Source organism: Athene noctua, chromosome 2 (assembly GCF_965140245.1).
Source record: "Athene noctua chromosome 2, bAthNoc1.hap1.1, whole genome shotgun sequence".
NCBI lineage: Eukaryota > Metazoa > Chordata > Aves > Strigiformes > Strigidae > Athene > Athene noctua.
Genome location: NC_134038.1, coordinates 25714124 through 25740461, shown reverse-complemented (window position 1 = coordinate 25740461; position 26338 = coordinate 25714124). Strand labels below are relative to the sequence as shown.

The 26338-nt window shown below is 40.9% G+C and overlaps 1 protein-coding gene across 2 annotated transcripts in view; it reads left to right on the top strand.

The window, feature by feature from the left end:
- The first annotated feature begins 791 nt into the window (after positions 1 to 791).
- Positions 792 to 26338, top strand: part of CPQ (carboxypeptidase Q) — a 170540-nt gene continuing 144993 nt past the window's right edge. For both annotated transcript variants that reach the window (XM_074898671.1, XM_074898672.1), the window contains exons 1-2: positions 792 to 871; positions 23824 to 24279. In XM_074898671.1, the coding sequence (XP_074754772.1) occupies positions 23853 to 24279 (427 nt within the window). In that variant the 5' untranslated portion in view covers positions 792 to 871; positions 23824 to 23852. The remainder of the gene's footprint in view (positions 872 to 23823; positions 24280 to 26338) is intronic.

Below are 26338 nucleotides of genomic sequence, written 5' to 3'. Positions count from 1 at the left end.
TTTTTGGAAATGCACCAAGGGCTTTTACCCTAAAAACACTTACCTGTAAGCACCTGGGTAGTCCCGTTGACTTAAATAGAAGCAATTGAGAGCTTCAATTCAAGTGTTTGCAGATTTAGACCCATGTTTGTATTTTAAGCTCTTATCTACAGAAGAAATTGCACTCATTTACCTAAGTGTTTTTATAAACACACCTTTATTTAAATGAGCACAATGTTACTTGTGCAGGAGGCCGCCATGCAAGGAGCAGTGTCCCTATCCTGGTTCCCCACAGTGTGAAGGCAGCAATGGCTCTCAGCCAGCTGGAAGCCGTCCCCGCACCACACGGTATCTCCGTGCTGTGCAGCACCCAGGGAGAACCAGGGAGAAGGCCGCTACCACCGCCCAGGCAGCAGAAAAGCCTCCTCGTGCCTCCTCTGTTTGCGGTGTGCCCTCGCACCACTAAGGCGCCCGCCCTACAAAAACGCAATCCCGTGTAGCAGGCAGCCCCTCGCACCGGAGGGGTTTCTCCCCGGGAAGGGCTGGTGCTTGGACGGGAGGCTTTAGGCCTCCTCCCTGAGGCCGGGGTCGGGCGGGAGCACCCCGGGCCGGGCCCGCCTCGCCTCAGAGGGGCCTACGAGCCGCCACGGCCTGACCCGCCGACAAGGAGGGGGACGCCCGGCCTCGCCCGCAACGCAGCGCCGGGCCCGGGCCCTGAGGCCGCTTCCACGCAGCTTCAGGCGGCCTCAGCGCAACCGGCACCCGCCGGGCCCGGGCGGCGGCCCGCCCCCTTCGAGCCCCGCGGCGGCTCCTCCTCGCCCCCCCACAACCGGGCGGGCGGAGGCGGGGGCAGTGCTGGCGCCGCCGCAGCCGCCCGATCCGCGCGGGGAAGGTGCGTGTTTGCTCTGCTCCCCTCTTCATCCTCCTCCTCTTCCTCCTCACAGCTGGCCGGGGTCCCCGCGCGGGCAGCGCTCGCCCGGGCTGCCAGCCGCCGCGGGAGCGGGGCTGCCGGCGCCCCTCCGCCGGGCTGCAGCGCTCTCCCGGGGCCGCGCCTCTCGCGGGGGACCCGGCCCCGGCGCCTGGCAGGGGGCGAAGAGCGACACGCAGGCCGCCATCCCCGGCGCCTCGGCAGGGCTCGGCCCCGTCTCCTCCACTTGCCGAGGCCTTGCTTTAAGGCCCTGCCAGCATGTGCTGGGCCTCCCCGCCCCGAAGTGGGGCCGCCAGGCCGCAGCCGCGGGTGCGGCCGGGCCAGCCCTGCCCTGGGTCGGTGGGCTGGAGCCCCCCCGGCCTGGCGGCGGGGACGTCGGGCCCACCGTGTGCCCGGCCTCCACCCTTCTCCGGAGGGGCACAGACAGAAGCTTGGTCGCCCTTCAAGGACGTGGACACTCCATCGCGTGACAAGAAATGCCTGCTTACCCTCTCGTGCCTCTTAATTTAAAACCAAATATCGGCCCTAAGTTGTAGATGGCTGTCAGGCACGTGCTGTGGGACGCACGGCCGGCATTAGGCAAAGCATGGTGCTCTGCCGTGATCCTGAAACCAGCGGAGTTGACAGCAGTCACTGACTTAAAGCTCTGCCACTGCAAACGGATAAACCTGTAAATACCAGATGGGTGCATTAGGTATTTAATTATGTGTTACAGCATACTTCATAATGAAGAGGTCCCAGCATGTAAGGTGGTTTAGTGCTTCTTGAGGAGGAAATTCTAGTAACTAATACCCATTAGATTTGTGTTGACAGGACTTTATTCTTCAAAGACTGCCTTTATTCAAATTGATGCAAAAGGAAAAAGTATATGAGAGGCATTTATATATATATATATACACACAATTTTTATATATGTGTATATGCATATACATATTTTATAGAAGTACTGAAATATACATGAGGGAGAGAAAAGTGAGATATAAAAACCCATGAAAAACTAAGTTCTGCGAGCTGAATCTGATTTTACTAAGGAAGCTTTAGATACAGAGGAGCTTTTTGAATCTAGTGGTTGCATCTAACAAATTACAAGCCTGCTGGTAACTATTGAAGAGAAAATTCAAAATACAAGCACTGGATTTCTGTTTGCTTGTTGATTACTTGTTTCTTCCTTCAGACTGCAGAATTTTTGGGACTTGACTTTCCTAAGTGGTGCACGATCACCCAGAGCAACTGCTCAGACAGGGCCATACACATGCAACACCTGAAATCCTGATTTCTTGTTTTGTAAGCCTTAATTTTCAAAACTTTGCCTGTCTGGTTTTCACTCTGTTCAAAATCAGATTAATTTTTACTGTTTCTGGAGATAGTTCCACGTCTGCTTGTCCTTTTGTATCAAAAGACTGTAAGAGTCTTGTAATCTATCGATGAAAAGGAAGCGTGTGGGTGTTTCTTATAAAGCAATACTTGGTATGACTGTAGAATGAGTTCCCTGTGTGGGAATGGAAGAACTGCCTACATCTATGTCTATCTAGAATCTCTATTTTAGCTTGAGAAATTAATAAGATTTAAGCTAGGGTGACAAAAGTTGGCCTTGATTTTGCTCTGGTTATTCTTCTGTGAGGATGAAAGCTTTTATGAAAAGTCTTTCTCATGCTTACCTACTACCGCTTCTTAAAATCACCTTCCGGTTTTGTCTGGTGCTCCGTCTGTTAGATTATTATTTTGAATAAAACCTCAAAATGCTTCTTTCCCCAAAGAAACCCTACAAAGCCTGCCATTTCCATGAGAGCTACGATGTCCTTTTTTTCCTTGTAAATTTTGACTCCTTTCTTTAGACATACCCACTTTATCTTGGGTAGCATCTATCAATTGTGCCTTGCAGTCTGTTTTGCTTTACCAAAACTTCAGTCTTTCAGGTGAAGTCTGTGCAGATAAACTTGGATCAGAGCCACCGCAGCTTTAGAGATTCATACAAAGCCTTTGTCTTACCCAGTCTTGTTTCTTAGTGTTTAAAATACATATAATTCTTTTGAACAGCAGAACAATAAGATACTAAATCAGATAAGAACAGATTGCAAATCTGGGCTGGGGAAGAACAACCTGGCATTGACCCCTGTTGGGAGACATCTGTCAGTAAAAGCTCATATAAATTCTTATTTGTTTTATAACACAGTTTTGCAAATGCCTGCATGTCTTTAATGCCAAATCAGGAAAGAAAGCAACTTACAGAGTCTCTTATTGTTGATATAATTGCAAGAACTCGTAATACACATGGGATTCTTTTATCTATTGCTGCTATAGTGTATAAAACTTTCTTGTTTTAAGATTGAAAACTTTGTCTGTCATTTCTTCCTTCCTTTCCAGTTGTGGGAGGATGAAGATGAAGGATGGCAGTACATCTAAGAGATAGCAGCTGCAGGGGTGAAATATTTTGCTTAAAAAAGTACTTTGTGCGTAGAAATGTACGAAATGATTACAATCTTGAAGCTCTACGGTTCTTTCTGTTCTGTCTCAACAGGAAATATTATCTGTCAAAAACTGCATTGCAGTAATCTTTCACGTTTTTGTTACCAAATGTCTGCAGTAATCTTAAAGTAGTGAAATAAATCTAAATTCTTTCTTCACTTGACCCCCAGTCACTTACATTTTCACTGTGATGGCAATAGTGAATTTTTAGCTCTGATTTGTAATCTAAATGCCAATTACTCAATTAAGTCAGATTTTCTGACAGAATCTGTGGAGAATGCCCTACTCTTTTTTGTTTCAGTTTTTCAGTAGAAGAAAAAAATTGTATGTCAGTCTGAGAAATATGTTAACCTTGTTAGCCTGTAATTTTTAAAATGATAATTTGGGTGCCTTGATCTTACAGGAGACTTGATTTCTGGTTTTGAGACAGACAAAATGGACCTGTGGTGTGGAGTTTGATTGTTGGTTTGGTTGGTTTTTTTTTTTTAATGAAGAGCATTCAGGCACCCAGCTCATTTGGATTCTGTTTTTCCATCCTGGTATTAATAATAGTAATATTTTCTCAGAGTCTTTTGAATCTCATTAACATAGATCTGTTTGATGAGTTTTCTCCACAGTGGGTGAGAGAAAAATGTGAAAATCCCTTTGGTGCTCTTGCTGCCAAGAGGGATTTGATAGAAGTATCTAATGAACAGACATACGGATTAAAATGCATCTCTAAGAAGTTACTTATCTGTTTTGGCAAAATGGTTCTCTGTACTACCCATTGCAATCAGAAGTGTGGTAAAAGACCTGTAATCTTAAAACCTGACTTTAAAACACACTAACGCTATTTTAGAAAAGAATAATTCCAGTCAAATTTATCTCAGTTCTCTAAGATAAATTTTAAATCAATGATCTTTATTTTATAGTGAGAGGAGGTTAATCTCTGGTCACCCATCACAGACATTTCTTACTTTATAGGAAATATATACAACTAAGATTTATTTTAAACTTGCCTGAGTGACCATTCTGCATTCAGGCAACAGTGACAGTTTCCACCAGCTCAGGATTTGCCCAGAGCTGTTTTGTGACCCCACAGATGTAGCATCTTGTGCAACACAGAATTGTTGTCACCCTTGTGAAGCCTGTTTTAGTACTGATGTGAGAAAACAGTTCTGGTTTTAAATATATGTGTGTTGTTTGTTTGTTTGTTTGTTTTTCTCCAGTTGCTGGTTATGGTTTCTGATCTTTTACTTAAATGTAGTGGTAGTGTATTTCTTGCTAGAACACTGTATGAAAGGGAATGAGATGACTCTTCTGCCTTCCTCCAGTTTTTCTAGCTTTCATCATGTATACTGCTATCCTGTGCGCTTAATTTTTGTTAGTTTTTTTCAGAGGAGGCACTTGACTGTAAATTTACGTAAGACAAGTGACTCAAAAGTAATTTTGTGTCTCAAGTATCCCCACAAAAGGGTCTTATGTGATATTATGCATGTGCCAATAGACATTTGAGAAAGAAATGTGCTTTTTGAGGCCTTAAATGAGATCTGAGCCAATAGAGTGTTGGGAAAGCATCCACTTTTTTATCTGTAACTTTCGAAGACCAAAGCATAAATTTGACTTATCTGTAGTGGTTTCCCCTTCTATTCCCCACGGATTTTGAGATTAGTTTCTGATCTTGTTGACTTTTACTGTTCTGAATCACAGGGCTCACCTTCTAGCGCTCTTTATGGTCATGTTCTCCCTTACAAAACACAAGCCCTCTTCCATGGCAGAATGTGAAAACATTTCTCAGAGTTTTAGTTTAATAAAATTCTTTATTGCTTTGGAAGCAAAAAGAATTATAAGTTACTAATTTCTTTAAGATTAATCATATATTGCAGTGGGCTATTAATATTTTCTCTTATGACTAGATACAGCAGAAAAGTACATTGCTAATCTCAGGTAATATATTCAGTTCTGCCAAAAAATACACAGAGCAGACAATTTCTACCTCAGTGATGCACTGTGAGATACCCTAAAAGGAAAACAAAGTCAATTTTAATTACTTGTTCACTTTGGTTATCTTGAAATAGTTGTTGGGCAAGGAATCTTTAGAGGGTTTTCAGAAGCAAAAAAGCTTCTGGAATAGGCTTGGAAAATTCTGTGCAGGCTCTGAGTTACTGCTCTTGTCAAATTTAACTGCAGCTGCTGCAGAGATTTCCACCCCAGCCACTGACCTGTCCCTTGTCAGTGATTCTTATCTAGGTAGCAGAGGTGGTGGAAAGACCAGAGCTGTCTGCTCTTGAGGCTGCAGGGCCTGCCACAGTCCAGTCTTCCTTTGAGTAGTACATCCACATTTTCTCTTTGTTAGTAGCCTACTGGTACTAACGCTCATGATTAATTTCTGCAAAGAAAGAATAATTATTTTTCACTGCATTGGTTCCCAGAGCCACCTTGCTGCCTGACCATATGAAGGAGGTTCTGGTGCAAGTAAATGACAATTTGGAGGGCAGAGCCATTGTAGCTGGGACCTAGATGGACTTAAGCCACAACTGAACCAAATTTTCTGTTGCCCGGTCCATAGGCTGGTAAAATACACCTACCGTGATTTTGATATACATTACTACTCCAGCTAAGGTCTGTGATTCATGCTTCATTTTGGACTTACCTCTTACAGCTGAAGAGAAAACTTACAAGAAAGGGTGGTAGTGAGCAGAAATATCTCTGTGACTGCCCTTCACAGAGTAATGAAATGAGGACAGATGTGCTTGTTTCCAGCAAGTGATGCTGCTCAAGCCAGCAGATACATTTTGCTTTGCAGTTCTATCTGGTGTACACTACAGTCATGATTATTCAAAAGACCTGCCACAGCCAAACCTAGCACATTCGATACCAGTGGATCATAGAGGGCTTTTTGGTAGTTGTCTGGTTTTGGCCTGTTCTGGCAAATCTGGTGATGAGAGAGAGGAGAGAGTGGTCAAACTGGAAGAAAGTTGGAGAGAACGGCTGATGCTGAATGTCAGAATATCTCTGAAAAGTTTGCTGTACTTGTAGCAGGTGACAATGGTGTCTTCAGCCTCACATCTGAGTTTTGACTGGGACAATTTTTTGTTTAATTGGAAGAAGAGGTGGTCAGAATAGTGTTATTAACTTTCTGTGTTTACAGCTGGCAGTATGTGAGCTGAAAACTCATTTGCAAGTCTGTTTCCCAAGAGGAAAGGGTATTTCCCAGTGCTAAGTGTTGTTTCTGTTAGCAGTCCTCTTGCTGCTCAATAGGTCTGAATTTTTGGCCCAGAATATTGATTTTGAGTAAAGATCCTCTTGACACAACAGTGTGAGTTATTTTGTGTTCGTAAGCGAGCAAGACTATGCTTTCTCTAATATTGGAATTTTGACATGGCTAGAAATGATTTCCCCCCCCCCCCCCCCCCATCATACTCTCCCATCTGATGGTATTTGTGAAACAGATTTGAAAACTGCTTAATCATTTAAGCTTTTAGGCTGAAAGAATCAATGCATGTTTTAAGCTTTATTTGAGGAGTTATCAATGGTGATATATTCTATGTTTCTTCCATCCAGATCATATGGCAAGTTTTATTTAAAGTAGAAGAATAAACAAAGAAACATACAGAGTGAATCCTGTTTTGCTGACCCTGACTTTAAGTCAGGAGATGAACCCAGCAGTTAAAAAATGCATGATATATGTGCCTATAAAGCATACCTTACGTTTATGGTTTCTGGTTGTTTGTTTTGGTTTGTTCTATGGTGCAGCCCTCTCAGCTATCTCATGATTGCGTTATGCACCACACACTTGTCAGTCCTACTATCATGCATTTACAGATCTCAAGAGTTTACCAAAGTCAGAGCAGTTATGTTTTGGGGGAGTAGTAGTCAAATTTTCTATTTTTTTCTCCCTTTTCACATGTTACTTTATCTCCTTTGATTTTTCCTCATTGTAATGCTGGAAGATACGGTAGTTCTCCATTACTTCTGTTCTCAGTGTGTTGGTATTAGAATTAAACATAATCAGATGAGAGTTGGGGTTGTTCAGCCAGGAGAAGAAAAGGCTCCAGGGAGACCTTATAGCGGCCTTCCAGTACTTAAAGGGGGCTACAGGAAAGATGGAGAGAGACTTTTTAGCAGGGCCTGTTGTGATAGAACAAAGGGTAATGGTTTTAAACTAAAAGAGGGTAGATTTAGACTAGATATAGAATCATATAATAGAACCATAGAAGGGTTTGGGTTGGAAGGGACCTTAAAGACCATCTAGTTCCAACCCCCCTGCCATGGGCAGGGACACCTTCCACTAGCCCAGGTTGCTCAAAGCCCCGTCCAGCCTGGCCTGGAACACTGCCAGGGAGGGGGCAGCCACAGCTGCTCAGGGCAACCTGTGCCAGTGTCTCACCACCCTCAGTGAAGAATTTCTTCTTTATATCTGATCTAAATCTACCCTCTTCCAGTTTAAAGCCATTACAACTAGTCCTATCTCTACATGCCCTTGTAAAAACTCCCTCTCCATCTTTATTACAAGCCCCTTTAATTACCAGAAGTCTGCTATAAGGTCTCCCTGGAGCCTTCTCTTCTCCAGGCTGAACAACCTCAACTCTCTCAGCCTTTCCTCATAGGACATGTGCTCCATCCACTCTGATGGTTTATATGGCCTCCTCTGGAGGAAATTTTTTCACAATCAGGGGTGGTGAAACAGTGGAACAGGTTGCCCAGAGGTGATAGATGCCCTGTCCTTGGAAACATTCAAGGTCAGTTTGGACAGGGCTCTGAGCAACCTGATCCAGTTGAACATCTCCCTGCTCATTGCAGGAGGATTGGACTAGATGACCTTCCAATCCAAGCTGTTCTATGATTCTATGATGACTGTTTTCTGAAAATCCAGATTATGCAGCCCAGTTGAGCAGCATGCAGACAGGAGTGGGAGCATGGGAAAATTCCTTTGAAGAATATTATATAAAAATAACTATTGGGAGCTTATCAGTATGTGAACTGTATATAAAAAAATAGATGCACACTGGATAAATAATAATTAGAGTAGGCATCCATCAAATGCAACCTTCCATAATTATCAGAATGAAACATGCTAACATCTCGTGTCCCTACAGACAAGCGGCATAAGGATGAAAGTCAGCTAATACTAGCTTTTATTCCTGGAAAACATTTTCAGCTGTGGTGAGATAACAGCTGGGCTGTTAGCTGCAAGCATTGCTGCAACTGCGGGTGGTGGTCTGTGCAAACTTAGCTTCTCTTCTGAAAGCAGAAGGTAACTTTGCTGTACAAAAAGCTGTAATCTAGGAAATAATGGGATAGTAAATTTAAGAAATGTAGGCTTCTTGCTAATCTAGCCTGCTCTCCAGGCAAGTTTATATCTAAGTATTTTGTGCTCAACAAGTAGGGCTTGTTGGTAAACATGGAGTAGGGGTGTAGGATTAGTGTTGCCATCCTACTGTTCCAGTGGATAAATTGTTGTCATGGGGGAGCAGGACTGATACATATTTCGTGGTCCAAAGCACTGTTTATATCCTGGCCCAGCTTCCAAATGGTTTCAAAGAAGAGCTTTTTGAGGAGTAACTCTAATATGGGAATCATGGAAAGTGGTGAGACTATCATCCTGAAAGGATCAGTGCTTCATAAAGATGTCAAAGATGACTTTTTGGCTGCTTCTGAATGAAGGAATAGTTCCAACTTTATGTGAACTCTACCTAATCAATTGCCCCTGCTTGCAAGCTGATATATGTGATAAAATCAAAAACAAGTGTAAGCAATCCTTCAATACCAGTTTCATTTTAAGTTGGAACTCATTTAACTCATGAAGAGACTGACATTTGCAACATCTGGATTCACTGAAGTATGCAGAGGCTATATTTTTTCCTCATACAAATAGCACCAGAGCCCCAAATGTTAAATAGTTTCTACTCATCCTGTGGATAAAGCCCTCTGAATTTTCTGCAATTATGATAGTGCAAATGTGTGGTTTTGAAAATCACCATATATAGCTAAATCAAAGTAAAGTGTTCTAATTGAGTTTTTTCTGCAAGCTTTTGTCTCCTTAATTATTGATCTTGTGAGTAGAGACACTTAAAAGTGGTGTTCCCAAAGCTGTGCTTGTAGAGGGTAGGATAAAAACCAGAGGTGTCCTAATACCCAGGGTCCCTACCCAGTTTGATAACACTGTATATAAATAACAATTTAAAGAGTGTCTTAAATAGCTTCACATTTTATTGTGTTCTAGGCATAACTCCTCCACCAGATCCAGAAGGAGCTTATGGCTCTCGCCTGCAAGAAGGATAGGATGAGCAACTGAGGTCTGGAAATGGAGCTGTGGGCTTTCTGGGGTCTGCTTAGCTGAAGTCCCTGTGTGCTTCCTGAGCTCAGGTGCAGGCACTCACCTGGGCCTGGTGTGTTCTTGGCAGTGGTGGTGAGCTGGTTTTCTTAAAGGTGACCAGTGTAAAAGCTTCTCTGGAGTTTGGGAGCTGACACCTTTGACTTATGCAGTCTGAACTGTGCAGAAGTATTTAAGACATAGGAGGAAACTTCTGTCCGTTTTGTTTCCTTTTGTACTTTATTGGCATAATTTAAACTCTGAGTATTCTTGGTCAGGTGCAGTGTCAGAATCATGTTGGTGCAAACTCAGGGAGATGTCTTACCATCTGCAGAGAGAGGGTTGATCACATTCTGTCTTCAGTAGTATTGCAGATGCTATAAAATGTGTGCCAGATGCAGTAAAACGCATGCCAGAAAATAATATATATGTATTTTATGTTATGTATTTATATGTATTTTACAGTTTACGTTTGCCAAAGTAATTTTCTTACCTTAACATCACACTCAAGTACAGTATCAGCTTTTGTAGTGTCACATTCAAGACCCTACTAAGCATCTGGATCAATGAAGTGGTACCATGGATAATTTGGCAGATATAACAAAGAACCTGTGAGGATTTTAAGGATAGATCTCTATTTGTTTTTCTAATACCGTGAGATTCAAGCAATAATTGTGTTGATAAAAGGGAGTTTCATAGTTCATTAAACTCCCTTCTCACAGATATTTTTTTGCCATTTTGGAAAGCTATATCCAATGTAGATCCTGAATATATTTTGGCAGTGGTATTTTTTTCATTTATTCTGAAGCTGCTATTGGTGTTTGTGCATGTTTGTTCTGTGGTATCTCTGCAGGTACAGCTGTGCAGGAGTAAGGCATTTATTTTTGTTTGGACAGTTATCTGTATTAACAACATCATCTAAAATCTAAACTGTTCTATTCTGTTCTCTTTTGATCTTTTTCTAAATACTTTCCTTGATGAAAATCTTAAAAACTCCCAACTTTATGGAAACTGTTGGCTTCAGTTCTCTTGAAAAATGCTGATCAAGACCAAAGGCTAATACTTTTAAACCTGAAAACTATACTGTAGGCATATTCTACGTTTAGCTATGTTAACTATGTAAGCATCTTACTAAATAGAAAATGTAGCTTATAATGGCATTAGTCCAATGCTACTGCACTCAGATATTTTAATTTGAGCACATGAATGGGATTTGAACATATAAATTGCTAATTTTCCTGGTGATAATTTCATGTACTGAGAAAACAACACAGTCCTCTAAAAGGTGTTTTAGACTCTTGATTCTACTTTGAACATCCGCTCATGTTTATGCTGGCAGTTTTTGGCTGCTTCAGATAATTTTCCCCTGTTTCAGCTGTCTGCTTAGAATGGTAATTCATTGAAAGGTATTAAGAAGTTGGTGTTCATTCAGGTGTCAGTTATTCTTTGGTTCTGAGCAGTGTGTTCCTCTCTTTCACATTAAGAAACAAAGGATGTGTATCTGGTAGTAGCAAGGTGTATGTGAACTAAATATTCAAAATTAACACTAAATTTTGCATTGAGGTGCTTTCACAGGAAAATTTTATACATCTGGATTTCCCTGTACATATTTTCCCATGCTCAAATTTTGTTTACACAAAAATTGTCAATACTTATCTAAGATTTGCTAACCTATTTTACAGGTTACCTGCATGATGGATTTTCTGAGTCACTGCATGAGAATTCTGGGGAGGAACATACCAGCCGTGTTAGCGTGTGAACAAAAACAAATTGAGAACAGACATTTTCATATATTTATTACTAGCATATCAGATACAGTAATTGTTTAACATTTATAACTATTTTGCTGTCCTGTATTTTAAAAAATACTCACACAACATAAATACATCTTTTAAAAATCACTTTTGGTAGTAGAATCGCATGGCTCAGAAATATAGGAATTGTCTTACCCAGACTCACTGGTGTCAGCATTTGTCACTGCCCTCTCTATATAATTGATGTGTTTACTCTTTGGTATATTATTTGGAGATTTTTTTTGGTTGTTATTTTTGGTTTTTTTCCACTTTGATTTCCATATGAGCTTTTGTAATATGACCGTTTGCTTCACTGCAGCAAGCTTTTGAACGGCTCCTCTTGGTAGTGTCAGGAGAAAGGAGCTGAGCGGTCATGTTAATTGGAATGTCTTTCATGTGGCAACTGAAACACTTGGAGATGTCACTTCTGGGTCCCTCCTTTTCCAGTTGTTTGTCCATTTTGTCTGTCTGTAGTTGTAAGGCCCTAAAGGCATGTTTGTCACAGTGTGTCTGTGCATTGGACCCTGATCTTAACTGGGATTGTTGAATGCCACTTGAAATAAAAAAAAAATTAATACTGATAGATGTCTGCTGTCATAACTGACTTTTTTTGTTCTGCAATAGCAAAATCGTTTGATATTTTTTTTCTCTTAAATGGCAGTAAACAGTACTTAGAAGTTAAATACGGAATTGAAACCGCCTTATATGTGATAGCTGTAGTGCTCCATGATGAAATGTGTACAGCATTGGGGAGTGGCTTTGATGGAATAGTGTTGAAGCTTTCCTCAACATCAGAAAGAGGTCTGGTTATGCTAATTTATTTCTCAAAATTGGCTGAAAACCAGTTTTCTATCAAGCTCTTTAAGTAAAGTGTTTGTATCTTGTTTACAGTCTGTTCTTTGCCTTGGTTCTTTACATTTAAACTTTTTCAGCTTGCTTTTGTTTATATGGTGCAGTGCAGTCTGCAATGGGGTGGTGGCCCCAATTGTACATTGCCACTGCACTGTAGCAATTTGTTTCTGATGTTGATGTGTTGGAATACAGTATGATATTTGAGTACCAGTATTATGCCCTAGTGAACATGATGCAATCATAAACTACATACTTCATAACATATCTCATTGAAATTAATATCCTTTCCCACCCTTAATATAAGTAAAGAAATGTGTGCATCATAAAGATTATTCTTCTGTCAATTGTAATGAGAAATTCTTGATGCTGTGCCTTTTTCACATACTTGTATTTACAAACTCATCCTTTGTTGCTCTGGAAAGGGAAGTCTCAGTGGGCATATCTTACAGTAAGGAGACAAAAGACTAGAATATCAGTTTTCTTAACAAGTCTAGCAGTATGTTCACCAGAGTTCTCAACTTCATAAAACCAGCTGAATGTTGTTACTATAGCAGTGTGAAGAACATACCTTTTCTTGTGACTGTAGAGAAAGACTGCATGAAAAAAGCTAACAAATAAAGATGTTTAGAAAAGTTACAGTGATTTGAATCTGGAAATTTTATTTATTAATATTCTCAAATATCTCATCAAATTCAGCAATGCTGCATAATTACTGACAATTTGGAATTTTGGTGCTACCTGTAGTCTGTAAAATGAGGTTTTAGGTGTATGGAGTAAAATAGCTAAAATGGTTGGATACTTTTGAAAATGTTGGTCTTTTTTGGTCTTTTTTAAAAGTTTTTAATAATGTGCATAACTTTTCTGAACTTGTTTACATAAAATGAAAAATTATGTTCTGTATACAAAGCAAAACATGCTTTGTATATGTGTGGTCATAGAGGAGTATTATCCTTGTTTTGTGGGGCAATGCTAAAAATTTAATTTAAGAGTTTATAATTCTAGAGTGGTATATATAATATATGTAGGTGATCTTATCCTCTGGTGTAATTTTTGTTAAGGCCAGACAGGTCACTCCATCAGAAAACTTGTTGCACTCCATTACATAGTTAGTAACTAATGTTACTTATTTTGATGGTTCATTTTGGTGAATATTGAGACCCTTAGTAGTGTATAGTCACCTTTAAAACTGAGATTTAATTGTTGGAAGGAGACACACAAAGTATTTGTATTTTCTGGCCAAAATCTGGGGCAACATAAAGCATACATGTGTTCTGTAAGACTGAACAGCCTTCTGCTGGAACACTCCTTGGAGGAGCACCAAGAAGTGCCTGTGAGTGCCAGAAACAATTTGATCCCTTTCGGCTTTCATAGGGGTGACAGACCAGCTTGTGAAAGTAACAGCCTTGCACTAACCGTTGTTAGTGAAACTTGGTTTGCTCTTGTTACGATGTCCATCCATCAACTTTAGCAGCTTTTGCTATCCAGAGATATGGATTGATCATCTGCTGACAGCTCATACCTTCTGTTTTAGGCTTTTCCTGATAGGAAGATGTTTCGTCCTTTGGCCGGATGCAGTCTGTTAGTCTTTCAATAATAACGCAGAATGAAAGTATTTAGCATCAGAATTGCGGGAATAATTTACCTAAATACAGATTATAAGATGTCTTGTTGAACATGTTTCCAAAAAGAAACTTAATTTAGAATTTTGGGTGATAGGTGTTTAAATATGGGGCCTTGCTGGCAGTTCTTTTCTTTGGTGCCCCTTAATTTGTGGTCTCCTCTAGTTTCTGTCTCTTGGGTACTTCATTCTTTTTGGTAGCCTAATTCATCTCCTCTGATAAGAAAATACAGAAGAGGTAAGAAATTTCTGTGGTTATATTGCCTTAATAAAAAGGTAGTCTCCTGTAGGAAGGGCTGAAAGAAAAAAATGCATTTCTGAAGAGTTTGTGACTCAATTATATATGAATTTCATAAAAAGATACAAGACCTGTGTCTATTCCAAGGACCTTTATAATCAAGAAAGGTTCCTTAAATTAGTAAGAGGCCAGTAATGTTTTGTCTCGGCGTGGGTGTGTGTGAATATATTCTTTTTTTCATAAGTCAGTCTTTCTATATCTGATGGCAACCTGTCTTTGTTTTTTACACTAGAGCAATAGTTGCGGACTTGAAGGGTCACCGAAGTTGAGCGTCAAAATACCAGATAATACAGTTGCATCCCTATTCTGTTTTGATTTAGTTGTCCAAAATAATCTTTCCTACCCTCCCCCCAGCTGTCTCAACTCCATCAGCTGGCATTTAGCAATGTACTTTGGCATTCTTTGTGATATGAACATCAGTGTGTATTTTGCTGTCATTGTTTCCTAACTGCTTTCCTTTCATTAAATATTTCTGTTCTATTCAGTTATTCTCATCTAAAAATCCCACTGAATTCCTGTCTTTTGCCTCTGAAAAGATACTCTCTTTTGAGAACTGTTTGTCTTTTGAATGCTCATTAACAATAATAACAGTTGATATGTGGCCTAGGCATTGTTTGGTGGTAAAGTTTGGTTTTTTTTTTTTAAACTTAATTTTTAACTTGGCTGTCACTGCTTCTTAGGGAAGTAGAAGACTGACTGTTTCTGTAGCTGATACTGTACTCTGCAAATGGATTACAATGTGATTCTTCCAGATTACTGCCATCCATTTTAGCAGCAGCTTCTGAATAAAATTTTATCAAGGTAGCCTGTTACTGTTCTGAGGCTTGCAGGTAAAGAATGAGTTAAGCATGGTTCCCTTTACTGCTTCCTTACTATGCTAAGCTATACTACTTCCACCATACAGAGTTTAAATAGGGTATGAACTTTTTCTTTTGCCAAATGAGGAGCTATGGCTGCAGCGTGTCTGGGCACATTTGGACTTTATTTATTTTAATCCTTAGCTTTCTTTAAACATTTCACTTCCTATTCTGTCCATGTAAGTCAATATCACTACCAGGGCATGTATGGTCATACACTATTAGGTCACACCTTTTCAAGGATTTCAGGACATATCTTCAGTTGTAGCAAATCAAGTTAGTTCTCATGAAGTTGGTAAAGGTAAAACAGCTCATGTGTTTCCTTTGGAGTTTTAGACTTTTTGGTGCAAGTAATACTTCGTATTGTATTCAAAGTTTCGTATCCATATTGTGTTGTACTCTTCCTTTCCTTAGTTTTAGATGTAAAAAAGGCTCATTTTAAGGACTTTGTAATGTAAATGATAACTTTGACTGTGAGTGTTCCCAAAGCCAAGATTTTCCAACTGATTAAACATTCTCCCAGATGAGGAATCTTGACAATTCTGGAAAAGCAGTCTGAGGGATGTCTGCTTTTCTGCTTCACTCTTCAAGATCATAAAGCTTTCCCCCATGTCCCCCTTATCTTTCTTAGTGATGGAAGAACTCTGTGACACTATTTTTAGCCAGAAATCTCCTCCTCGTTTTGCAAGTCCACCTAGCCTTCCAGCCATCCTACTCCACAGCTGTCACAACAAAGTTTCTTTCAGATGCTATTAAATGTATCAGACATCACTCTGCAGCATGTGAGTTTGTTACCCTGGGGCTCTTCAGTCTTTTCTCGTGTTATCAAAACCACTGTGTGATTTCAAGGTTTCCTACATTCCTTGGAGGAAAATCAAACGGTACATGGCTAGGAAACTGATAGATACTCTGCAGATTTAGCAGATCTTGGCAATTAAGTGGTTAATATCCTCAATTTATTGTTTTCTTTTCTCATTTCCCATAACTGTGACTCTTGTGAACTCTCTGTATCCTTTTGTCTGTATTTTCAACTGGGATTTTGGGAAAACTTTGCCACACTGGAGAAGCAGTATTGCTCTAGCTTTGTTTATCCTGTTTCTGTTCCCTCTGCTCCTCTTTCAGTTATCTGATTGCTGTAGACAGTGTTCTCATCAGAGAGGTTTTTTTAATCCTCTTTCTTTCATTCTTTTTCATCTGTTACATTTAAGTAATTTATATTGTAATGATTTTAATGGTGGTAACACCAGTTAGCCTGGTTACAGATTGGGTGTACTAAAGCTCTTTTGTATAAGGGCACCATAAAAGATGAAGGTCCCAATGGTCTTGCCCTTTAGCATCTAAGACTGTAGTTAGCTACAGGCAAATGGATCAGACAGTTGGTGGAAGCATCCTTAAAGTAGCTGTTTAGCTACTATTAAACATACTTTATGACACCTCTGTACTACCAAGATAGCATTGTGCTGTACATTACATTCTTCTTCATACTTTTGAAGCTGGAAAAGATCTGTTTCCTGCCTTTAGTTTCTCTTTCTTCTGCATACCAAGAACCTTTCTCCCTTGATTTTTAAAATCCTTTCAGCTCATGTTTATGGCTTCCTTTCATATTCTGAATCATAGATTTAGGCTGAAAGATACCTTTTGAGCTCATCTAGTCCAAAGACCCTGTTTAAGCAGGGTCAGCTGCAGCAGGTTGCACAGGCCCGTGCCTGGTCAGCTTTGGAATATCTCTCCATATGGACACTTCACAACCTTTCCAGGCAACCTGTTCCAGTGTTTGACCACCCTCACAGTAAAAAAGTGCATTCTTGTGTTTAGATGGAATTTCATGTTTCAATTTATGCTCATTGCCTCTTTTTCTGTTGCTGGTAGGCACACTGAAAAGAACTTGTCTCTGTCTTCTTCATTCCTTCACATCAGGTATTTATACCCATTGATGAAACCCCTCCTGAGTTCTTTCTTCTGCAGGCTGAACAGTCCCAGCTCTCTCAGCCTCTCCTCACAGGATAGAGACTCCTGTCACTTAATTGTCTTCATGGCCCTTTATTGAACTCTCTCAAGTATATGTCCAGTCCATCTTGTACTGGGGACCCATAAATGGACAAATATTCCAGGTGCAGCCTCACTCGTGCTGAGTAGAGGGGAATTATCATCTCCTTCCACCTGCTGGCAATGTTCGTCCTAATGTGCAGTCCACCAGGCTGTTGGCCTTTGCCATGAGATTGCATTGCTCACTCATGCTTGCTTGTCCACCAGGACTCCACAGTCTTTGCCAAGCTACTACCCAGCTGCGTGGCTCTGGCCTGTTTTGGTGCACGGGGGTTAGTCCACCTCAGATGCAGGACTTTTTGTTTCCTCTTGTCGAACTTCATAAGGTTCCTGCCTGCCTATTTTTACATTCACTCTGAGTAGCAGCACAGCTGTCATGTATACGGCCACTCCTCTGGATGCACCTCTGTCCAAGCATCCAGATCATCAGTGGGTATGTTAAAGAGTACTAGACCAAGTATTGACTTTAGGGGATGCTACTAGTTACTGGCTGCCGACTGGATCTCATATGAATAATCAAAGCCCTCCTGAGGTTGGCTGTCCAGCCTGTTTTCAATTCATCTGACTGCACATCCAGCCCATACTTCATCAGCTTCCCTAAGACATTATGAGACACTGTCTGAAGCCTTACTAATGTCAAGGCAAGCAACGTCCATTGCTCTCCCCTCATCTACGAATTTTGTCCTAGAAGGCTATCAGGTCAATTAAGCATGATTTCCTCTTGGTAAATCCGTACTAACTATTCTGAGTCTTCTTCTTGTCCTTCATATGTTTGGAAATAATTTCCAGGAGGATTTTCTCCTGTCACATTGCCAGAGATCAAGGTGAGGCTGACTGGTCTGTAGTTCCCTACATCTTACTTTCTGCACTTCTTGGAGATAGGAGTGACATGACCTTTCAAATATAATTGAGAGTGGTCTCACAATGAGATTAGCCATCTCTCTCAGCATTTGTGAGTGCAACCCATCAGGCCTTGTGGATTTACATATGTCCAGTTTGTTTAAGTACTCCCTAACCTGGTCTTCCTCCAGCAAGGGTATGTCTTCTTTGCTCCAGACTTTCCATTTGAAATGTTCTGCTAGGATTTTGCAGGAAGAAGTCTCTCACTACTGTGAACTATATTCAGTCCACATTCTTCCTTTTGTATATGGATCCAGGTACTGCCATGGCTGGATGCCCTCTATCCCCATGCAGCAAAACTGGAACCGTTTTATGTTACTGCCTCTTAGCTTTGTCCTCATTTTGGACCACAGAGTTTCCATGTTTCCTAAGTGTAATCTTTCTTCCTGGAAAGCTGAGAGCCTATGTAACCCTTTAGGCTGGAGAAGATTAAGCCCTGAGCCCTGCTGAAGTTTCTGAAAAGATCAGATTCATCTGACATAGGCATGCAGTGTCTAATACGTTCATGGCTTTCAGTGCTGCTCAAAATGGGGACAGGAGCAATGGTGGCTCCCACTTTTTGCTTCTTATGTCAGTGATCAGAAGTCCCTTTGAAGACATGAAAGGTGGGAGTTGTAGGTTTTATTTGGTTTTGAGAGCTTCACTTTTTAGAAGAATACCCTAAACATGAGGCTGCAGGCAAGGCTGGAATGGGACCATTCTGTTTCGTTTCCATGAATGCGTGATTTACAGGGTCAAAGAAAAAAAGTAGAGGGACTGTAACACTCTTAATGAGCATCCTTACTTCTTGAAAGGGCGAGGCAAATTCCAGATTCTTACCCCTAGTTTAGAAAATGGTTATTTTAAACTAAAGAATCATGGAATGAGGTGCATTAACTCATTCCATGGGCTGGGAGAAAGGACTGTACTTCTTGAAAACTTATTTTCTTCCTATCTCATTTTGCTCTAAACTTCTACTGAAGAAATTCAATGAATAATTAAATGCATCGAACAGTTGTGACTGTCCAATTTTTTTTTAATTTGATTGGCACTGTGATGTTCATTTGCTGAGTCTTAACTAGTCCGATGTGCAAAAATCGGTAGTCTCTTTTCACAGATGAGTCTTGAGTGATAAATTTAATGTTGCAAAGAGTGGGACTACAGTTGTGCTGTTCCTCCCATGAATTAGCACTGGAGTGATTCCTATTTTGCAGTCCAAGTAAGTATTAAGTTATTTTACCTAGCAGTGAATTACTTCTGAACACTGCTAGCTTCTGCACATATTATGCTGGACTATTCAAGGAATACACAATGAATTACATTCCCATTCTTGTGTGCTTGCCCAGGGTTTGAATTCAGTTATGCTTCTCATACAATGCAGTGGCAGGTAGTGAAACTCTGTGCGTAGCAGGAGTATGTTAATCCACAATAGCTGTGGAAATATGTCTCTTCTCAGTGTGCAGTGGGGAATTCTTGGATAAAGTGCGGCTCTTAAATGCAGCTCCTCTGGGGAAGCCTTTGGAGTGAGGATGCTGCTGGTTTTGATTGAGGCCGGGAAGAGCAAAGGAAGCATTTCTTAGTTAAGGGAAATGTGATAACTGTGGTTTAATTTCTCCATTGAAAAAATGCATGAAGTTTGTAGCTGGGAGCTCTTTGAGGTGGCCAATGCTAAGTATACGATCCCCCTGTGTTTTCTGCTTCATAGCTAAATGTATCAGCTTTGTCTGCTAGATTTTGCAAACCCTTAAACAAAACCCCAAATCTTAAGTTTTTGAAACTACAAAGTTGTTGTCTTATTCCACTCAGCAAGAATTTGTCTTATATCAGAAATCAGATTATCTTCTTTGCTTCTTTCTGGATGATGAGCTTGGCAAAAAAACAGGGAATGAGTATGGTCATCCTGAGAAAATTACTGATGTCTCTAGCAGAAAATGTCTACAAGCATGTAATTAACTGGTCCAAAGGGAAGGAACATGGGGAAAGTACAGAGCATAGCAATAAAAATACACCAATACCCTCTGTATAGTATAACCACAAATAAACAGTAACTCAGACTATAAAAGGCATTTTAGAGTTCTCTGTCAGTGTCCTGAGATAACCCGAGTCTTCTGCTCCTGGTTGTGTAAGACCTTTGCCCTGTCTGTCTTGCAGAGAGAGAGGAAATCTGAGTGATAGATTTATCATTCATAGATGAAATCACAGATGATTTTTGTTGTTCTTTTGGGAAAATGACAGTTCACTGTGAAGAATTTGTTACTGCCTTGATCTCAAGTTTAAGGGACATTTGAATCGTTAAGGAGAATAGCTTAATATTCTTATATTGCTAAAGCTATTGTTTAACTTGCTGTTTATGAGAAGACCCATGAAGACCTATGAAAGGCTGACAATTCATTCTGGTTATCATATGAGCTAAGTTTGGTGACTTCATAAAGCTTGTGTGTGTGTGCTGTTTTTTGGTTTTGTTTATTTCTGGTGGTTTATGGATCCTAGAAATGTGGTTTAATCCTTTCACTCTTTCTGTGTTTTAATTCTGCATTGCACAGCCAGTGTTTCAGATGGCTTCTTATGAATAGATGCCTGGCGGGTCATCCCCCCTTCTTGGGAGCTGATCAGAGAGCTCTCACAAAAATCTTGTGGGTTGCCTCCTCTGTTTCCATTGATGAATCCATGCTTCTAAGTGCCTGTACACTAATACACACAACATGGGTTAGTTATAGATCTGTGTGTAGCTGCAGGGCTATGATCTTGCTAGTATCATGGAGATGTGGAAGGATAGCTCACATGACTGGAATGGTGGAATGGGTGGCTCTTTAGGAAGGACTGTCTGGGAAGAAAAGGAGGAGGAGTTTCCTTTTATGTGAGAAGACAGCTGGAGTGCCTGGAGCTCTGCCTGAGGATGGATGATGAGGCATCTGAGAGTTTATGGATAAGGATTAAAGAGCAGACTAACATGGGTGACATTGTTGTGTTTTAGCTGTCTGCTACAGGCCACCTGATCAGGAAAAACAAGTAGATGAGACCTTGACAGTGAGAAGTAGCTTCTCATTCACAGGCTCTACTGCTCATCGTGGTCTTTAACTGTCCCAGTATCTGCTGGAGGGTTGGCAGAGCAGGTTGTAAGCAGTCCAGGAGGTTCCTGACACAAGTAATAGATAAACCAGCAGGGAGAGGTGCTCTGTTGGACCTCATACAAACAAAGGAGCGCTGGTTGTCTCACAGATATGAAGGTCAAAGGTAGGCTTGGCTGCACTGACTGTGAGATAATGTAGTTCAGGATCTTAAGAGCAGGGCAAAAAGCAAGATCACAGTGCTGGACTTAAGCAGAGAAGACTTTGACCCTTTCAGAGATCTGCTTGATAAACGTTCTGAAAGAGGGAAAATGATCCCAAGAGAGCTTGTTAATATTCAGATCTCACCTACTCCAAGCTCAGGAACAGACCATCTCAACAAGCAGGAGGGCAATCAAAGATGCCTGGAGGCCTTCATGGGTGAACAAGGAACTGCTGGCAAAACTCAGACATAAAAAGGAAGCATGCAGAGGGTGGAAGCGGGGACAGGTGACCTAGGAGGAATATAGAAATCCTGTGTGAGCATGCAGGGATGGGTTTAGGAAAGCCAAAGCCCACCTAAAGCCGAACCTGACAAGGAATGTGAAGACCAACAAGAAGACCTTCTATAAGGATGTAAACAGCAAATGAAAGACTAGGGAAAAGGTGTGCCTGGTGCTGAATGGGGAAGGGGACCTGATGACACAAGGCATGGAGAAGTTTGGGGAACCCAATACCTTCTTACCTCAAGTTTTTATTAGTATGGCCAGCATTCAGAAAACCCAGGTCCTGGAGACCAGAGGGGAAGTTTGGAACAGGGAAGTGTTACCTTTGGTGAAGAGGGTCAGGTCAGAGAATACTTAAAAAAACTGGTCATCCATAGGTCCATGGGCCCTGGTGGAATAAACCCACGAGTGCTGAGGGAGCTGGCTGATGTCATTGCAAGGCCATTTTTGATCATCTTTGAAAGATCATGGCAATCAACAGAGGTACATGAGGACTGGAAAAGAGCAAATGTCATGCCTATTTTCAAAAAGCACAGGAAGGAGGACCCAGGGAACTACAGGCTGGTCAGCCTCACCTCAATCATGAAGATACAGAACAACTCATCCTGGAAATAATTTCCAGGCACATGAAGGACAACGCGGCAACTGGGAGTAGCCAGCATGGATTTACCAAGTGGGAGGTCATGCTTGACCAACCTGATAACCTTCTATGATGAAATGCCTGGCTTAATAAACGAGAGCAATGGATATTGTCTACCTTGATATTAGAAAGGCTTTTGACACAGTCTCCCATAAGATCTTGGGGAGGCTGATGAAGTATGGACTGGATGAGCAGACAGTGAGGTGGATTGCAAACCTGTTCAACAGCTTTGCTGAGATGGTTGTGGTCATTGACACAAAGTCCAGTTGGTGGCCAATAACTAGAGATGAACCCCAGAAGTCAGTATTTGCTCCAGGACTCTCTAATGTCTTCTTTTAGTGATCTGAATGCTTGGACAGAGGGCACCCTCAGCAAGTTTGCAGATGATACAAAGTTAGGAGGAGTGTCTGGTACAGCAGATGGTTATGCTGACATTCACAGAGACCTCAACAGGCTGCATGCACCAAGACATACTGAGGGCTGCCCACCTTGAAAGCAGTTTTGCAGAAGAGTATCTGGGTGTCCTAGTGGATGCAAAGTTAAATAAGCCAGCAATGTACCTTTGTGGCAAAGGCCAACAGCCTGGTGGGCTGCATTAGGAGGAATGTTGCCAGCAGTTTGAGGTAGATGAATCTTCCCTTCTGTTCAGCTCTAGTGAGGCCACACATGGAGTATTGTGTCCAGTACATTAAGGTTTTGAGCATCTTCCATTTGAGGAGTGGCTGAGTGATATTGGACTGTTGAGCCTGGAGAAGAGAAGGCTCAGGGGCATCTCATCAGTGGGTATAAATACCTGATGGGAGGGTGCAAAGAGAATGGACCCAGGTTCTTTTCTGTGATGCACAGTGACAGGACCAGAGGCAATGGGCACAAACTGAAATGCAGGAGGTTCTGTCTGAACATCGGGAAACGTTTTTTACAGTGATGGTGAGAGGTGGAACAGGTTGGCCAGAGAGGTTTTGGAGTCTCCCTTCTTGGAGACATTCAAAAGCCATGTGGACATGCAGTGCTGAGAAGTCAGTCCTTAGGAGATATACCAGTTAATAAGAAATTGTGTTTCTCTGGTAGTCATGGATTTATGCAATGAAGAATTTCATATTTTCTTCCTGGGGGCAGTGATTCTGAACTGTTCTGACATCTTTCTAGTGCAGTAGAAAGTGCTTTCCTGATTATGAAGACAGAGATTAAGAAGCACTTTTATTCATTAATGGTTTTAAGAAATGTTTTTGTCCAGATGTTTTGTGTGAAGACATTTGATTTGGTACTTCTGGCAAATCCTGCTCCTAACAGGAAGGAGATGCAGAGTTCTTCCTGAATGGGAACAGCCCTGAGTTTTGATTCAGTGAAGGATGTGATTATTTAAAGAGATGCAGCATTCCAAGGATGCTTCTGAACACCACAACAAAGATTGTGTCCTGTGGGCTAAGTGTCTTTTTCATTTGCTTTCAATAATTGTGTCTCCAAGTTGAGTTTACTTTCCTGCCAGTTCTGATCAAAGCATTTTCATAATAAACTGATTTCATTTTGGTCTTGTCTGCCAATCCAAATAACAAAAAGTATTGCTGATAGCTGTATGATTTTTCTAAAAATATTTTTTTTTCTTTTTGTCTCTCTAACAGAGCATCTGTGGAAAAGAAAAAGGGAAAAAATGAAGTACATATTCTTAATATATTTCATGAATTTATTACCACAGTATGCTGGGAAATCTTTGAGAAGAGATGACAGTTACCTGAAAACATTTGAAGACATTAAAAATGAGATAGCTGGCTATACTGACATTGCTAAAGCAATTATTGATCTTGCTGTTCATGGAAAAGCTCAGAACCGATCCTATGAAAGATTAGCGGTTTTTGCTGATACAATAGGACCCAGACTCAGTGGTTCAAAAAATCTAGATGCAGCCATCAAGTATATGTTCAGTGCCCTGCAGGAAGATGGGCTGGAAAATGTGCATCTGGAGCCTGTGAAGGTACCACACTGGGAAAGAGGAGAAGAGTTTGCAATGATGCTGGAACCAAGGAATCACAGCATTGCTATTTTGGGACTTGGGAGCAGTGTTGCAACTCCTCCAGAAGGTAACTCTTCCATTTGGAATTAAGTATCTCTTGCTTTTTAATGCCAAACTGTATTATACCCCTTTTCTTAATGGTCAAACTGAAGTTTATTTCCTGCTATAATAGTTCTGCAACACAAGATGATGTTTTTCTGGGACTTTTCTGTATGACATGGTTGTGAATGATGCTGTTTGGTTTAATTCAGTTTAGTTGAACTGGCTTCTAAAGTTAGAGTTGATTCCTGAACTGTCCATTGAATCTATACCCTTTTGCGTAACACTGCAGAACCTTGTTTGAAAAGATTCTGCTCCTCCTTTGAGATTGGTGGGAAACTTGTTCTTGTAATCTGGGGTTTTCCAGCCCTTTGTTTTTCATTTTGTCCAGAGAAGTTATCCATGGAGTCTTGAATTGACATGTAATTTCTGCTCTTCTTGCCATGCCCTATCCTGCCAAGCTCAGCACTTCACTCTGGCATAAAACAAGACAGCAGAAAGAGGAAGAGAATTTCATGCTGAGCTTGGAAAGTGCCAGCCCCTTGCTAAGTATGGCAGTTGGTATATGTGTGTCCTTACCTTCCCCCTGTTTCATGCTCACCCAGACAAGTCTTTGGCACTTACCTGTAACCGAACTGTGTGTTAGGCAACCTTTCGGTGGATCGTATGTGATATGTTATTATACTTTGGAAACAAGAATGGTTGTTAGCTGGACTCAGCAAAATTCAGGTGTTTTGAGCCCCAAATTATTAGCTCATTTGCAAATGAAATGGTTTACAAGATTCCCTTTTTGAACATACTGATGTGGGTCTTTCTCAGGATTGCTATTTAATGGCCAGATGACAACCTACTTAATAAATAACCATAGACTTATTTCTCGAGTGCTTCAAAAGCATTCTTATTCCTTTATGAGAAAATAAATTTAGTTTAGGAAATAATAGGTAACATGATACTCATAATTGTTTTTATGAATTATGTAAATTTTTGTGATAGTGAACTTTGTTTGAAATGAAATAAATAATGAATAAAAGCTGGTTTTGTTTAGAAAAAAAAAATATAGCCCTTCAAAAGACAACGAAGTAAAACTGGGTAATTTAAGATATGTTTGGAATAACTCTTTCTTGGTTTGGGAAACTGCTACTGTAAATTTTGTCTGAGGTATTTGTCATATTGAGGTAACTGCATGCCTAAAATGCAAAACAACTAAACCCATTAATAATATCTGTTTATCCCATGGTATGTCTAAGGCTTAGTGCTTTGGTAGGAGAATATTTACAGCAAAGGTTAAACCTACAAGTTATTTTGTATCCTTTCCGGCCCTATCCCAAGCTTCCTTTTTAGAAAGCTAAAATTAAAATGGCTTTTTTGGTGTTGAGCAAGTGTTACTGAACCTGCAAAGAGCAATGTAATCTTGGTGAACATCTTCACATTCTGAGAAGTCTGGTTTTTGCTTCCCTTTCTTACCTGTGTAGTTATTTGTACTTACTTGGTCTTACCCCTAGGTTTGACTTTTTTTCGTTTAGAGACATACTGAATTTTCGTGTTTAAAAATGCTCACAGAGGCTAATCATGTCCTTCTTTTTCATCTGTAAAGATCTTATTATACTGATGACTGAATGATTGGGCTAGTACCTGTGGCTGGTGATGTCTTGGAAGATAAGATTGTATTATCCAGCGCTGGTTTATACTGAGTAACATTCAAAAAACCCCCACATTATTCTTCCTCACCTTTTTACTTTCATCTGAGATCTGCTGTGTTTCTGAAGAGGTGTATGTGTTGGTGCTAGAAGACTGCATGTTAATGAGATCTCTCACAGAAAAGTAAGCAGTTTCTCACACTTGGTGGAATAATTTTGATTAAATTACCTTCTGACTTAAAATCTATCGTACTGTTCATGGCTGTTATAATTTCTGCTGGTCTCATCTTGCTCTGTGCAAGGTGTGACAGGTTTTTGTGCTTGAAGAGGTTATGTGGGGTAGCTGATCCCTGGTGAGCTCTTGGCTCCTGTTCTTCCGATCGCTGGACCGGCCGCCTGACTGGCGGAAATGCCTGGTGAGAGCTGCTTGTCACCAGCATCTCTGGGGAA